Raw genomic sequence first — 17,664 nt, 5'->3', positions numbered from 1 at the left:
GCCTAAAGTTTGGATCTTCTCTTTGTAGATGTTTAGCATGATTTTCTCATGACCAATGCAATCCAATAATTAATATTTAAAATCAAAAAAGTCATTCACTGTTTAAGTAATAATCAATTTATAAAGTAGTACTGGTCTCAACTTTTAGTTTTGGGTAGATTGGTTCACATAGTTTTAAGGAAATGGGTGGTATTGCCAAGCAGAAATCATATTTCTCTTGACTTCCTCTGTTTTTCCTTCACCGAAGAAAGGCACAGAAAAAATTTCCCATTTGGTGACAGTAACATATAATGTTCAATATATACAAGGTGCATAGAGAAAGATAAATCTTTTGAATTATTTTGGTTTATGAGTCTTTGGGGTTCAAAAGGAAAAATCCATTGGTCAGGTTCTTTCCTGTATGCACAGCTCCCATCAGTGTGAAAGAAGCTGCCTAACTCTCTCTTTCTTAAAACACGCGGGATTCTGTACTTCTTTCTTCACAAAGCCCTACTTGGTCTTGAAAGTTTAAACTAGTAAAAAGAGCCAAACCTCGTGAAAATGGTAGAAAAAAAGGAGGCACAGCTGGTCAAACATTTGCATGTGGTGTACAAAAACTTACGGCTCTACACAATACATCACTACAAGAAACATATTAAACCTCCAAAACAAGGCTCTCCTAACTGATTACTTTCCATGCAGCCAAACTGTCAGGTGCCTATCTCAAAACCAGGGCAGACACAACCATGTCCCTAACTGTGTTATAAATAATTGAGAGCAGCTCATTAACATCATTTGACCCTAGGCCCCGGCTGGAACACTTTGATTCTGATGCATCTCTCCTTTGAAAGTGATTCTCCCTCTGTAGTTTACATTATGAACGTCTCTCCAGCTGCAGCAAGAAGCTGAGTTTGTTGTAATGAATCCTGTGATCCTTGCTGGACTTGCTGTGGGAGTGCAAATTATGTTAACAGTAAAAGGAAAGGCACTGGAAGGATCCAGGGAGGGGCAAACACTTCACTGGCTGGGTTTGTCAGGGAAACGAGTGCTCCCAATCCATCAGGATGTGCTGCAAATGTTACTTAAAATCCTCCTGCTAAAAGCATTGATACTACCTCCCTATTTAATCTTTTAGGATGATGGTTTTAATTACCTTTTGTCACTAGAAATTTTCTCCCATACTCCATGATTTAAAAAGCCTTAAAAGTACTGCTAGTAAGAAAAGGCTGTGTTTAACAACTTAGCTGAGCATTGGCTCCAACAGCATGGAATATGATAAAGCATCCATTCAGGAAGAAAGCTGGGACTGCGTGACAGAGCAGTTCTTCCCACTGTGATCAGTGATCACCCCGTGGAAGCCAGGTTTTACCTTCCTGGACCCTTAAGCAAGGCAGGGAACTTGTTTTATTAATTACTTGCCAGTTTGGAGTATGCTCAGTTGGGCTCCAGGCAGCCCAGATAAAACACACAGACCTTTCCCACGGTGCAACATCCGTGTCGTGGCTGCCACATCATCTGGCAAGGAAAAGGAAAACCCCCACCTTCCTCCCATTACCCACTGACTGTTTCCAGACCACTCCAAGTGCTGAATTAATCACTTAATCTTGTGCAGCAGCACCTCCTGTCTGGATCCATAATACTCAGATTTACTCTGCCATTTTTAATAAATATATTTACCTTGTTGTTTTTTCTTTCTTTGAACACAAAGACCATTTCCTCTTTGTTACCAGAGTGCAAATTGCTATAACTGGTTCATTACAACATATTTTTCTTCTTGCAGGTTTAGCTAAATTATGAGCTACCAACAACATGTCTTTACTTCATGGTTTTATTTTATGACCACAAACCTTCTGAATATTGAAAAGCTTTCATAAATTTCTCAGATATTTTACTGTGGCAGTGAACAACAACAGTTCTGGTGCTATCATTTTAAAAAATGTAATAAAAATCTAACAGTCCGATAATAAAAGATTATTACTACCTGGTAATAAATGGCTGCCAGATGATAAGATTTTTAAAGTTTTTCCTGAGAGACTAATTCATTTATTTTCTATCCATTTCTTGTCTGTTCTTTTAAAATGCATGTTTGTGAAATCTATCTGTGTCACAGCCTCCTACATTTTTCATCGCGCTTTTTCTCTCTCTTTATTTCCTTGGAACCTTTCCATCACTTCCAGATGCAAAGACAAAATAAGCAGATACCTCTGAAAATGATGATGTATCTACTTTCTAAATTAATTAGCACTGGAGTAAGCAGAGGACAGTTTCAGGAACTCTTTTTTTACCAGAAACCATGAGATCATAATTTCCATACATGGATAGCAATTACAAAGCTCACTGAAAATTCTGTAATCCTACATAATTTCATTCCTATTTCTAAAATATGTAAGAAAATAAGCTTGGGAAAGAGGAGACTTTAAAAGTGAATTCCAAGGACAAACCACTCCAGTATGCACAAAAATAAACATCAGATTGGATATCTCAAATGAGATGAGAAAGAGGAGAGAGGAGCACTTTAATCAGCTCTGTGCAAGTGCTCACCATTTTTAATAGCTTTTACACTTACCAGCTGTGCACCCTACAGCTGTGAATCAGCATTTCCCCAAATTTGGCTTATTTTGTAAATGGCAAGCAGCACGGCTTCTGTCTGTGCACCACTGCCTTGAATAAGCACTTAGGTGCAAGTCTGCCGTGGTAACTTCACCAAAGCAGCCTGGCAGACACAGTAAGTTCGATGTTCTGCTTCAGAAAAGATTGAATAACTCATTGCTTCAATGGATGAGAGAGAAAGAAAATCACTATGTATCTAAAAATTTATTAAATTAGTAATATTTGTGGGTGAGTCAATCTAGTTCAAGCAATTTTGCCATGGCAGTGGTGTTCCATTTCAATAAAAGAATTCAACAACACTATGAAATTAAGCTCTATCAAAGTACTTAAATACTTCAGTTTGATGGAAGTGAATACTTGGTACCATATCCACATGGATATTCCAATGTCTTCTTTTTATATTCCTTTAAAACTGCTTTACAGTTAAGCAGGACCAGAAACAGCATATGGTCCCTTTGTTACCGGAGATTCTTTGATGACTATTGTTGTCATCCTCATCTGGTTTATTTTAAAATTGTATTTGTTGAAAGAAAGAGTAATAACAGCTTGTAACAGAAGAGTGTAAAAACACTCTCATGGATGCAAAACAACAAAGTGGACGCCAGTGTGTGGGGGAAAAGAAAGATTGGTGAAATATTCCCTCCTGACACTCATATTACATGAGTGCCTGAATTTGAGCACTGACCTGACAGAAAACCATTTAGGTAACTAATTCTGTGGGCATTGATTATGTGGTACTTTGTTAAAGATATCCACTGGACTTGTTTCAGCACCTCACCTGCTGGCCATGCCAGGCTCCTCCACACCACAATTACTAAAACACAATAAATAAACTAAAACGTGGTAGTACATAACATGTGCCTTGGGGTTTTGGGAGGATGAAAAGGAAGCTGGAAATACAACAGCAAAGCTCCACAGTTCCCCCTGCTCCATTTCAAATGTTTACAACCTTACCCTGCCTTTGTCACGTCGTGTGTTCGTTGATCATTCTTACCTACTTTGTGCTTGGCCTTGAAACAGGCAGAGATAAATGTGAGCACATCAGCAGCCCCTGCTGAATTAAGGAGGACAGAGTGGCACTGTCACTGCAGCTCTGAGTGTGTGCCACTCCACGGAGGCAGCACCAGGTAACAAACACTCCCCTTTACATGGCTCTGCAGGATGGGTCACTGCTTTCTGAATTGTGCATTAAGTCCCAACACACATCAATGATATGGTAGAAACAACATTTTCTTTGCAAACCAGTTCTGTTTTCTCCAGTGAATGAAGCAAGTGATGAAGCTTAATTTTACAACTTTCATCCTGTTTAATTACTTTTGTCATGCCACTTCTTCAGAGTAAACAATCTGTTCCATTTAGCACGTCCACTGCCTTACACTGTACTCTCTCCAACTTACGTTTTATCTCACTTTTGTTATTAAAAGTAGGAAAAAAAGAGAAAAGACAAAGAAAAGTCTTCTGCCTAAACCATGTTATAAAGAAATGCTGAACTTTGAGAGAGCCCATGACCTTTCAATGTAACTTTATCTTCTGCTTTCTCAGACTCTTTTATTTAAAGCCTTCATTGTTCTGTTGTATCTGACTTAAATTATCTTGAATATGGTTTAAGAACTGTAGCACATGCATAAATGTTGAAGGAGTTAAATGAGAGCTCTGAATGCTCAGCATTCCCAAATATCTCTTCAGTCCTTTCTCTGACATTCATATCAGATATTGGACACTATAAAAGTTTATTTTGTATAGAAATAACTAAGCAGTAGCATCAGGAAATGAAAATTTGACTTGCTTCTTGAAAATATACAACCCACCCTCATGAACGGCAAACTTCTCTTCCATGGGAGGTTCTGGCAATAATGTCTACATATGTTTTTTACTTTTTTCTCCACTGTCTCATCTTCTTGTAGTCTTTCCTACTTTGAATAGTATTAAGCTCTCCCTCCCAAACTTCCTTTTGGAGGCCTCTCTTAGCCATGCAACAAGCACGTGGAATATCCTGCCCACACCAGATCTCAAAGTTCTTATGCAGAGTAGACAAGTCACCCTGTGGATTTTCTACATAAGATTTTACAGAGAAATAAATTAGATTATATTTCACTTGTAAACCATATTTGAACATAAACCTCCAGATGGTAAAGGTCAGGATTCTACATTAACCCTTTGAACTGGATATCCCCTTTGAAAGATGAAAGTTTGGCAGTAAATGGACTTACAAGTTTATGAATTATTTTGCATTTAAAAATGGATTTCTTATTTTCATCCATCATTAACCTAATTGATCTCATTTAAACATGCAAATTGTAACAGTGAACTTTTCTGTTCACAGAACTCATCCTTTACTATTTACAGTAACTATTCTTTAAGTTTCATTTGTTTCAAGCATTCCCCAATATGAAAAGCTTAAAAAATATAACTGTACTAATTAACACAGTGCTTATATAATTATTAAGCTATATAATTAACTTCTTACTTAATTGTCATTCAATATGAAGAGATGTAGAGTACTGAAATGGTAGCTTTTAAATGGCATTCTTATTATTACTGTTTTTATCTGCATATTACAGTGGTAAGTATTGAAACATCCCTCCTTTAAGGGAGAATGGAAAGCTGGTCCTCAAAGTATTGTATTGAGATATATTTATTGTCCATATTAACATTCACAGGGTGAATTCAGGAACAAATAACAGAACAAACGCCAAACCTGTTTGGGTTGGTTGAATATCACAGCATAGGTGGGAACCTGAATGTGTTAAAAGGATAAACCTGAATGTGTAAGAAGGATAAGAGAGAGTCAGCTGGAATACACTGGAATTCTCTCCTCCTCATTCCAGCAGAACATCTCCAATGAAAGAGAAAAGCAGGAACAGCACTCAGAGAGTTGATCTCTACAGGATGGGAGCATCGGTCCAAGAGACAGTGCCTCTCCTCCAGATTCAGGGAAACATTATGAAAACATCCAGCTTTTCCTTTTCCTGAACAGCTCCCAGGTTTTCACTGAGGTGATGGCCATCCCTGCTTGCTCAGGCTTACAGAGATTGTCTGTGATCAGAGGCAGAGGCTTTGTGAGGCTTCAGAGGTCCTGTCTGCACATCAGACAGAAAATGCAGCCCCCTCTTGCTTCTTAAGGTGGAACAAAAGGTGGCTCTAATCAATAAGACCAAGCTTCAAATTTTAGCCCCCTTCCACAAGTTCCAGAGGTCTCTGAGGTATCACCATTCCAAACCACTCAAATTGTACCATGATAAAATGGTTACAGGAAGAAAGCAAATCCTGCTAGTTTGAAATACAGATCTGCAAAGCCCTGGATGTGCAAATCTCGGGTGAGTTATTTTATTTTTTTTGTGACTCTAGGGAATCATGCCCCTGGAAAATCCAGGTCCTTTCACTGTATCAGAAGTTACAGGAGAATTGTGTGATGAAACTAATTGATTGAAGTTATCATTACACAGACATTTTCTCTTTTGGCAACATCAAAATAAGTTTCAATTCTCACAAGAATTGCAACTATTTTCACTCCTGACTCAACACTCAGGCTATTTGAGTTCACCTGGTATATTTGGGAGCCCTGTTAAAAAAATAAAACCAAAAAGAAATTGCAAGGCTATGCTATGGCACCTTATTATCCTCGTTAACAAAGCATTTTCTGACTCTGGGGATGCATCTCTTGCCAGACTGTCCACACAAGGATTGTGGCAGTGTGTAACCACACCAAGTGTTACCAGGTTTTACTTCTAGCCTGTGTGTCTGTCGGGGTGTCACACAGTGTGATGAAAAGATGGTCACAAGCAAACGAGAATGACCAACAACTCTGATCAGAAACCAAGGAGATCAGCATCAGTGAAAGAAATTTCTTTTAACTCTTATATTTTCTCCACTACAGTTCAGAAAAACATATTTTCTGCCTAGAGAATAAAAGCTACTTCCAAAAAAAGGGAGATGTGCCTTTGTTCCTAAAGCAGAGGTGCCACTTAACTCTGGGATAGGTCTGGGAGACATACTACAAGTCAGAAAAAAACCAATTAAAAAAAAAATAAAGTAAAAATCTTCAAAGCAAATGAGAAAAGGAGGTATGCCAAAGTGCAAAAGCAGTTTTTTTAAGCACAAAATTGGAGGAAACAACTAAAGCAAGTAAAAAGAAGGGAGCAAATGAAGACAAAATTAGAATCAGCTCCAAAAAGACAAATGGCCACAATGCTTAAAGAAAATGAATGTGTGACACGTATTTTACTCATTTACAGTACAGAAGGATTATATGTAGGCAGTAGGGAATTTTTTTCCTTTTTTCTTCTATTTTATCATAGCTAAGAACTGTCCTATTTTTGTGTGCTTTTGCATGGGCACACATCTGCCCTTTCTGAGCTACAGAAGTCAGCAAGTCTGGGTAGAGACACCTTGAAGAGCCAATAACATATTTACCATGTGACTAATTCATGAGAAAGGAACATTAAGACTTAAGGAAGACAGGGTTTGTCTCTATATGCTGTTCTGATGGGCAGCTCAATCTTTTAGACATTCATCACAGACACAGAGTCTAGCATCCAACTACTCATGACCCTTTTCTTGCCTTTATTTTAGAATGCCTCATTTCATGTAGTGCTATATGAAGGTGTAGTACGTTATACACAATATTTAATATATTTTTATATATTTACACATAGTTTTACTAATTTTTGTTCAGAACATGTACTTTGGGAACTCTGTTCCAACAGAAACTTGAAAGGAGCCTAGTAGAAAAAATGAACTAAACCCTCCTAGCGAGCATCAGGGAACGGAGCTCTCTGATGAAATTACTCTGCCTACAGCAGCAGAAATCATGGGCCCATCCTGTCATCAGGGAAGGCTCCATTTGTTGGTACACGAGGAGTGAGAGGGGCACAGTGTTGTCAGACACGCGTGCACACACAGACACCCCGTGTTCTACACGGCCGCGTGGCTGACGCGGTCTGAGCCTGCTGCACTCCCAGGGCTTGGTTCACTTAATGCAAAATCAATGCCTCGATTTCCAGCACAGTGATTCCAACATTCCCATGGAATCGCTGCCTAATGGGAAAGTCAAGTCCAGGTGTTCATGGCACAAGAATCTAGAAGCAGCCCACAAAACAAGAAGTGTGCCTATGACACAAAGGTGTTGGAATGGCCCTTGGAAGCAAGTTAGCTGACGGCTATAGATCTGTCAGGCCAACAATCCACTGCACATCCGTGTCTGCCAATATAGAATTTACTCAAAATTGCCTCTCTGGACACTTCTTTACATAACACATATTTAGCTGATTAGTGCTGTCTTTTGGGAGTGTGGTCAGCTTTTGAGCAGAATCTGACTGAGTCCATTAGCGCGGATCACATCGCAGCTGCCATTTTAGAAGCGCGATGATTAGGTTTGAAGTTCAAATGATTTGATTTCACTTCAAGGCTTCAAAAGCAGCCTCTGGGGTAGATTTACACAATTAATTTTTACTGAGGTCTGCTGGGTAATTTACTGTAGTCAGAGAATCTTCACTAAGGTAAGGTAATTACCACTGGCTAATTTTATGGCACGCTGTTCAGTACGAAGGAAAATGTTGGCTGGTTTCTGCCCACATAAGCCCTGGAAGGAAGAGAAGATGCTGCTTTTGGGAATCACAACATGTCTGTGACCCTGAAGAGGGATGAGAAGAATTCACTGACTTCCCAGATATGGACCAGAAGTTGTACATGCCCTCAAAATGTCTTTTCAGCAGTGTGCATAAGGACTTAGACAATCTCTTAAACATTGTACTGAGAAGCTTTCAAAAGTGAAGCACTGTACCCATGATTCTTTAATACAGGAACAAAGAATGCCTTCTTTGTTTGGTCTGAACACAGAAGTAAACAATGAAATTAAATATCCCTTGGAGATTTGTATTTATCACTTACAAGAAGCAATTCCTAATAATCAGTGGCAGCTAGGCTGACAGGCAAACTTCAGAGCAATGCCGGGGGGGATACAAGTCTATTTTAGGTTTGCTGTTGACACGAAGGGTCAGAGGAAAAATAAACTCAGCAAGCAGTGTCATGCTACCACAAACCTCTGCTGGCCAAGCAGAAACTAAATTACAGCCAAACCTTTCAGCACAGCAGAAAGACTTGGGCAATTGGGCTGCCCTGCAGTGCACAGAGCACAACACACAGACGAGCAGGATTAAGCACAAGTGAGACACAACATAAATTACAGACAAATAAATCAAAAGATTGGAGAAGCTAATTATCCTGTAGTCTGGAGTGAGGTTATATTTTCCCCTATTATTTTAATATTTCACGTTTGCAAAATTAATCTGTGAAGGCCTGAAAAAAGAGGGATTGATCACAGTCTCCTTCAAAATAATAATATAAATAACCTCAACTACCTGACTGAACTATAAGAAGGAAAGGGAAGAGCAGCGGAAGGACTTAGGCACTATTTCTATAATGTACACATAAATATGAATAATAGAAAATAAAAACACTCTGAATGTAAAAGTTTAGTCCTCAGCTTCATTTCATACACTGTAGCACTACTGGGAAAGCTTATTTGATTTCTCTATCACAATAATAAAACATAAGATTTGTGTAAGGGGAAGAAGAGGGAATAAACATATTCTATATCTGATGGCTTTCATTTTGTTAAGTTCACTTCTTACTAAAGTTGATGGTAAAAGCAGCTGTGTGGACTCATAAGCACTTCTATCTACATCTCTCCATGGACTAATTACAAATATCTGTTTCATACAGTCCCAGCATCTGAGGCAGATTTAATTTTATTCTATCTTACACTAGGCATATATCTAAACCTGTCATTTCATTCCATTATTTTGCTTTCCTTTTTCTCTACCTATCATCCACTGGATGCAAACGCAACCCTGTAACTCCTACTGTTCTCTTTTACTTTTCTTTGATTTTAGTTTATTTGTTTGTTGTGATGAATGTTTGGTCCATTGTCAGAGGCCAATTGCTTGAAACAAAGAAGGCTTTTCAGCCTTCAAGCACAATTTTGCAGGGCAGAAATGCCTAGACAAGTTCTTACTGCCCTTTTCTTCTAACTGGTGATGACACACTGATAATTCATGAGGACCATCTCTGTACCACAGATTGAACTCTTGAGATTTTAAAGTGTTTAAAACTCAAGTGCAGTTCTAGCAAGTGATGCCTCATCTTTGTACATTCGTTCTCTGCCAAACTGATGCTCACCAATGCTGTTCTGCTTGACCATTTTAAGAGACTTGCTTATCATTCTGTCACAGTGGTCTCTTAACTTTATAGATCTCTGGGACATTAAGAGCATGTAGCAGTGTCACACTAATTTGGTTGTGATTTTGGTGCCTGCAGGCTGTCAGGTTTACAAATTCTCCTGACTTTGAGGTCCCATAATTCGTCCATTTTGCCAGCACTATTTTTGCCCTGCTGCAAGGTGGCATTGTGGAGGTATGTTGGATCAGCTTCCACAGGGTCCTGTGAGCATGATTCTTGTTAATACAAACAGGATGTCTTTTATATGTTTGAAATCTTATGGACTGATAGGAAAAAAACCAAAAACAACCCAGCTTCCAGTGACTGCAGTAAAATCCACAACAAGCATGAGCAACATGAGGAGAATAAGATCAAGGAGCCCAGTTCCAGTGTCATGTACTCCATTTGGATTGCTTGGGATTGCTCCAGTGAATCATTTCACTCCTCTTTTTCCTTAAAGGCTTACTGATGAATCATATCATCAGTTCCTTGAATCTTCTTCTCTTTTTATAAAGTTTCCTTTCAAAATTTGACCAGCATTTAGACTTTTGAGTATGCTGACCATGGAATTGTAGGTGACAAGGACAAGGAACACAAAAGACTGTTCTCAGTCTTCTTGTCACCAATAATAGAATACTTCTTTTTCCATAGCTTTAAATGTTACCTCCACTCTCTGCCCTAAACTTCAGCTTCTTTTAGGACATTTATCATTTCTCTTTCCAAGTATAATGACTCTGTACCAGTGCTGGAGAGTATTAAATTGATTGGTGGAAAATTAATGGAGCAAGCAGGAATGACAGAGAGCAGTTACTTGTGCATTATGGCTTTTGATAAGCTGGCAGCCTGAGGGGGCACTCAGATAAAGCACACCAGCAATGGAAATGCCCAGTGCAGCCTGACCTTGTTAGAGAACTTCAGTGAGGCCAGAGAAGAGAGAGAAAGGTCTTGGTGAAAACTTGGAGAAACAAGCACAGAGGAGGATGCACTTCACTGCTATTTAGCCTTGCTACGAGGGTGCAAATTGGAAGGAAATAACAATTATTCAGTAGGTTTCATATACAAGAGGCCACAAGAAGGCTTTTTTGCCTTATGATGCTCATGCAAACCAGAGCCCTATCTTTCCTTTCAGTTACATTACATTGCAGCCATTTTAAACCTTTTTTAGCTGTCCAATTTCTATATCTACTATTCCATTCATCTCCTGTGGTGCCAACATCTTGAGCAAGGCACTGAAGAAAGAGCAAAGAATTTGGAAGTGAAGGCATGGGCATGTTCAGTGGGTGATGGCTGTGCAATTTAGAATTCAAGGAGAGAAGGTTGTAAGGGATTCATGTCTCCAGCACAGATGCATTTGAATATATTAGGAGAGGTGTTTAATAGCCATTTGGTGAAGAAAGGGCCTGATCTCCCTCAGTAAAATGATGGCTGGAACATTTCAGAAAACATTTTTAGCACATATGCTAATCCACATTCTCTTCATTTTCAGACTTTTTTTGCAGATGGCATTTTTAGCAAAGTTGTCAGCTTCTGTGCACAGACTGCTTTTGCCATTCCTGCATTTTACATGTGCTGCAAGTCTTAGATGCTTGTAGAAATATCCCTGTTTAGAAACAAGTTACATATGGCAGCAGTCCTTGACATGGCCACTCAGGAACTGGTTGCAGTCACTGAATGTTTGCCTGCTTCAGGGACAACCTTCTCTGGTTTACGACAGGTTGATTGGACCTGGTCTAGACAGAGATTCATGAAAGGTCTTTTCCCTTCCCCTGGTCTGACATTTTGCAGGTGCCTGCTGTTGCTAGCTAGGCAATGACATGTACAGGTGCTCTCCAGAAAACCACGCAGCTGGACCCTGGGAAATGGTGGATGTAATACAAGTGAGTATGGAAACGTCAGCTGATGGTGAAAAGGTGTCCTCTTGTGCGTCCCACGGTTCATAAGTGACAAAAACCCACTGACTCAAAGGACAGCCCGACTGTCAGGCACACAGACAGAAAAACTGATTCATTCAACTTTGAAAGAATGCACTGGGGAAATCATCATGTCCAGACATGCTAATTGAAAGAAAAGAAATAGCTAATATATAAAGATATAATAAAACTGAAGTTTGGATTAGCTAGACTAATAACTTGTGTAAACCAGGCCAAAAAATAAATCCTAATGAGGTTTTCTTCCTGAATTTGTGCTATTAACAACACTACTGAGTTTCATTAGCAGGATTCAACACTATTGAGGCAATCTGCTACAAACTTTGCTTATTTATACCCTTGTTTCAGGTTTCTAGAAACTTTCAAGGAAAGCTGTGAATTAGGATGATCTTGATGTTTTTTAACACATTTACATTGCTTCAGTGATAACCAAAAAAGACAAATGCATTTTCTCCCTGATGCTTCTCAAAGAAAACCAAGTCCTACAGTGCTCTCAATGGTAAAGCTTTCATTAAACTCTTTTGAGCCACTCCTGTAAAAATAAAATAAAAACCACACCCAACCAGCCAAATACAAACCACAGAAGCTGGCTAAAAGAAAGGTGTTATCTATCTGCACAACACCAGAGAACTTTGCTCCAACAGACACTCTGAAACAAAACAAAACCATAAAAGCAAGCACATATAATGTGTATTACTTACAGTGTATTTCTAGAACCTGCATTGCTATCTGAGGTGTAGAGTTTAGGGACTCATGATCTACTCTGCAACTTACAACTGCACCATCATCACTGCGGTCTGCTAGGAAATCCAGCGTGCTGCTGACTGTGAATGTTTTACGGACTGCATCCTCTTCTTTTAAATATTTAACATCTGAAAGAAAGAATAAACACTCAGTCACCTTTCCAATATTCTTGGGAAAATGTAGTCCAGCATTAGACAGCTAAATTTCCTACCACAGTTGTTGGAAAAAACCACATCTTTCATATCTGTATTGGTTTCTTTTATATCAAAGTAATTAGACTGCAGTTATTCCTCAATTTGCTCTCATTGCCAGAGCAGGAGATACATATTGAAAGAGAAAATTTTAAAACTGGTCCCATGATACTGCATTCAAACAGAAATTCCAGTCATTATTACCTCTTGAATGTTTAGGTCTGTATTTGACACAAACTTTCTCTGTAAGTCATCTGAAAAAGATTTTGATCTTGTCCCACCCTCATTGCCTTAGGTATTCAGTGTCACTAAATGTTAAATTTCCCAAGTTCATTCTTGTTGCCTCTCACAGTAATGCAATATATGGATATTACTGAAGCCATGTGCACACAGTCAGATTAATCCTGTGCTTACTTCCCATTCATTGCTTATTTTGTTTTTTGGTTAGAATTATGCTAATTTACTAATAATACTAAACCCAGCTATAGTCATCAGTGGTAACAAACAACTGCAAACAGAGCAGGTCACAGCATTTACTGGAATACACAGATTAGTCCCAAGAAAACCAGAAATAAGATTACTGCAGAGAACTTCCAGTCACTGGTTTTATGTAATTCTAAATAGACCTGATACTTTTGTGCAGATCCAGTTATAAATCTGAGAGTTTTCAGTTTTCAGCACAGACATTGCACTGGAGGGAGCTTTCAGCTATGCTTAGGAAGCATCATCTCAGCTCAAGGTTGAGCTTCACATTCAGAGCATTTCCTTGTACAAAACACACGCTAGATCAGAAATGAAGATCCCAAAGACTCAGCATTTGTGTTAAAATGTTTGCATGTGTAAACTGGAACATGAGATCTTCTTACACATATTTCAGAATGGTTTTACTTGGTTTCCAACTGCTTGTGGTACTTATTGATTTTGGTTTATTTCAGAAAAATGGTAAGCTTGTTATATTGATTTATTGCAATGAGAGCTTGAAAAGACATCTATAAATACTTAAACATATATATTAAATTACACTGAGATTTCATATGTCCTCTGTGCCCTAAAAAAAGTGAGAGGTTTCAGTTTTACAAATTATACTAAATCCCATTAGAGAACAGAATGACCTAAATAAAATTTCCATGAAATATCAATTTTAGAAAGCAAATCTTCAATGGCTTAAGCTACATCTTTTTAGATTAAAAATACCTCTGACATCAGAGAGGTGGTCTTTATCATTGTCTCCAGACAGACAAGGACACCATGTTACACAGTTTCCATTTTCCCCTAAAAAATAATTATTTCTTGCATGCAAGGATTTTTCTGCCTGTTTGCTGCTCAGCTTTAAAAGATTTCAATTTCTGCCATGGTCAATATTAATATTTAGGGATTAGTAGGTGAGAGAAACATTGACCAGAGCTAAAGCAAAGTTATTATAACCAAACAACAAATGTCTTCACTAGTATGTAAAGCAAACACATGTGATTTTGTTTCCAGTTAGGTTTCCAAATTTAATAATAAGCACTATATAGGTAACATTCTGCTTATAAGTACTGTGCACATTCCTTTGCTTACTGACTTCAGGTGGGGATAGAAGATTCCTGAAAATATCAACATTAATTTTATTAAAAGGTTGTGGATTCTTAATCCTTTAGAAAAACAAAAGCAGTTAATTTCCTAAATTGATGTTTAGAAGTCTCTCTCTAGGTATCTACTGTGTGAAAGAGTTCAACTCTTAGAATTAACTTCCTCTTCAGAAAGGGCAGTGATAATATTCTACAAACTGCTGGCATCCTCACCAACAGAAATATTTAGCTTGTCCTCTTTATCAGCTGTATTTTCTCAGACGTTTCTTCATGGCAAAATGAAGGTGTGACTGTACTATGTGCAAATTGAGTGCAAACCCAGCTGGATGTGAGGATGCTGGAGATCAGGTACTGGGTACACACCATCACTCGGGACATTTTACAGAATTTTTAAATATGTCAGTTGTAGCCTATGAGTTTGTTTTCTTGCTGTTTCTCTCTCTCCTAAATATTCCCTTGATGAAAAGGTTGAAAAGAAACCCATTACACAAGCATTTTGTGTGGGAAGCACTGTGGAACAGGCTGGAGGGATAAAGCTTTATGGAGGAGGACCTAGGGGTTGCAGGACATGTTGAACATTGTTCAACAGCCTGCCCTTGCAGGGCTGAAAGCTGAAACCCACTGCCTTGCACTAGTAAAAGCACAGACAGAAAGTCAAGGGAAGTGATCCGTCTCCCTTTGGCACGTGCATGGCTACACTGAGAGTACCAGACCCAGTTCTGGGCTTTCTAAAGAAAAAACCTACAATAAACCTCTTGAAAAACACTGTGGTCAGTGGAGCTGTACAAGGACATCTGAAGAAAGCTGATGTTATCTAACCTGAGGAAGAGAAGACTAAAACCTGATCAAACTGTTGTGTTAAAGTATATAAATTATGGCCATAGAGGAAAAAAAGGTAGAATCTCCTCAGAGGTGTACAGCAAAATCGATGGGCATCAAACACAAGTTACACCAAGACAAATTCGGATTACGTATCAGGAAATATCTACAATTAATGAAAACACTCCACAAGAGGGCTTTTGGAAGCTGAAAAACCCAGGTCAGACAGAAACACTTCCATGAAATCTCTATCTTGGGAGACTTTTCAAACCTGAACTGGAGAAGACGTTGAGCCACATCATTTAACCTTGGAACAGATGTTGGGCCAAATGAAACCTGGGGATCAGCTTCAGGCCCACTTCCATGCCTTTCACACAGATGCACATACAGATACGACTGAATCAAAGAATACAGGTTTATACCTCAAAACTATAGATGTTTGATGGGGAAAATAATAAATGGAAATGATGGAATGTCCACAATCCATTGCTAACTGCAAGCTAGTTATAGAAGCACATACCTGTAACACAGAAATACTCATCTTTTAAAAGACAGTTTTTCTGGTTTTACATGGCAGACATAATTTTTCTTTACATTTAAACTCAAGTTCTGATGTCAAATGGCCTTATTATATATATATAAAAATCTTTAATTCAGAGTTTATCAAGACAAAATGATCTGTGCCTCTCTGAAATCTTTGTGTATACTAAAATTACAGAAACTTACTCAAAGTATGTTAACCTGTTGTAACAAAATGAACTTTTTTAGTTTTAAAACCCAACCTACCTATGAAAAGGAAAAAAAAAGAAAATCCATACAAAATATTCCTGAAGCCTAAAAAATTTAGCTTTTCCAGAACTTTTTGTTCTTAATAATCTTCCAGAAATGTCACCAGAATGCTAAACTGCAGATCCCTTTGTTAAGTTGGTGCATATATGAGTGACAGAACACTAAAGGAAAAGGTGTGGCACCCAGTGCTTCACATTCACTCTCATTACTAACACTTACTTTATCAAACACTATGCCTTTACCAGATGATGATTCCTTTTTTGAGTAATAGCAATGGAGCTACAATTTTAGAGTGGCTTTTTCCCCTCTGGTGCAACTCTGATCCCAGTGCATCATTTATATTCGTTTGCACCATGTATAATACAGTGTATCACAATTGGATTTACTGGTGCTAGACAGACGAACTTCTAACCTTTAATGTCAGCTGCATTAGCATATAATTTCATATCTATTTTCTCAGATTTATCATTTCACCTTTTACACCGCACAAAGCTAATGTAACTTCTGCTGATGCCACTGCAGACTGGTTAGGTTATTTTATTTCTAACCTTTGAGAAATGGCAATGTGCTCTTCAGAAGACCTAGAAAACTAAACTGAAATGAATGTGCTCAGTACTTTCCTCCTATTTCTGGTTGTTGGGGTTTTTTTCCCTTTTACCGCTCTTCTTCATACTCCTTTCACACACCTTTGTTTCCTCATCCTGTTTCGTTTTGGGTTTTTCAATCGCTTTAGGAACTCTTGAGAAGAGCAAAGTAGTTAAAGAGTCAAATCACCATATTGCTTGCTGGCTTCAAGTACATGTCAGCTGAAGGAAAGGCAAAGGTATTATACCAGATTTTAAAACATAATTTTAAAATAAGATCTTTTCAAATATGGGTTGCCTTGCTGTTAGGCCAACTGTATCAGTGTTTCTCTTATAGTACTGACATGGCTTGGAGTTATTTCCAATCCTTACATGCCTAGAATATGTACATTCATCCTGCCCTCTTTTCTGGGGGACACAATCCATGCTGTGCCATGTGTGTTAGCTGTGCTGTTTAAGTCTTTTTACTTGCATTTGATTAGATGCTACATTTCTTTCATCAATTTCCTCAAATTTCTCAGTACTGAAAAGAGCTATTCTTTATTTCCTCATTTTCTATCCTTGTTACACATTTCAGACTATTCCAGTCTAAAATGCTAGTTCCTTTCAACACTATTCTCATTTTCATTAGAAATACAATGACACCTCTAGAATGGACAGGATTCCTTAGGCAATCATCTGCAATCTCCTTTATTTACCTCTTTGGTACCACAGCTCTGCTTTTGCACACTGAACTGTGGTAGAGAATAGTAAAGGAAGATAAATGATAAATGGTTTTGTAATTAACTCTGTAACTTTGCTTGAGGCAGTTTATTGAGCTAATGAAATCTTTAAAAATATTAGAAAAACCAGTTTAGTGAAGAGTGCTTGTTTGTTTGCTTTTGGTTTTTAAAGCTACACAGAAAATGTGGATTTCGAATCATTTATTCATCTGGTCTTATAGCAGAATGAGTAGAGGTGACATGAATAAATACCAAAACCCTTATCCTTTTTATCCATCTACTTTATAATGGGCACCTCAACTGGTTTGGAGGTGGGACAGCCTTCTGCATCAGGAAACTCTCTTCACTCACTCATTCAGCAAAGAGGATTTAAAACTATTGCAGCACTTTTAAGAATATGGAGTAAAAAACTAAGTTCTAAGCAAAGAACATACCAAAAACTATGAAAGAGAAGATGGAAGGAAAATAAACAGCTTTTTATATGCAGCTCTTTCCTAGCCTGCTGCATC

General features: G+C 38.2%; 1 protein-coding gene across 2 annotated transcripts in view; it reads right to left on the bottom strand.

The window, feature by feature from the left end:
- Positions 1–17,664, bottom strand: part of CADM2 (cell adhesion molecule 2) — a 587,817-nt gene that overhangs the window by 95,185 nt on the left and 474,968 nt on the right. For both annotated transcript variants that reach the window (XM_063393932.1, XM_063393933.1), the window contains exon 5: positions 12,437–12,607. In XM_063393932.1, the coding sequence (XP_063250002.1) occupies positions 12,437–12,607 (171 nt within the window). The remainder of the gene's footprint in view (positions 1–12,436; positions 12,608–17,664) is intronic.

The sequence above is a fragment of the Prinia subflava genome, chromosome 3 (assembly GCF_021018805.1).
Source record: "Prinia subflava isolate CZ2003 ecotype Zambia chromosome 3, Cam_Psub_1.2, whole genome shotgun sequence".
Classification (NCBI taxonomy): Eukaryota; Metazoa; Chordata; class Aves; order Passeriformes; family Cisticolidae; genus Prinia; species Prinia subflava.
This window is presented reverse-complemented; position numbering and strand designations above follow the sequence as displayed.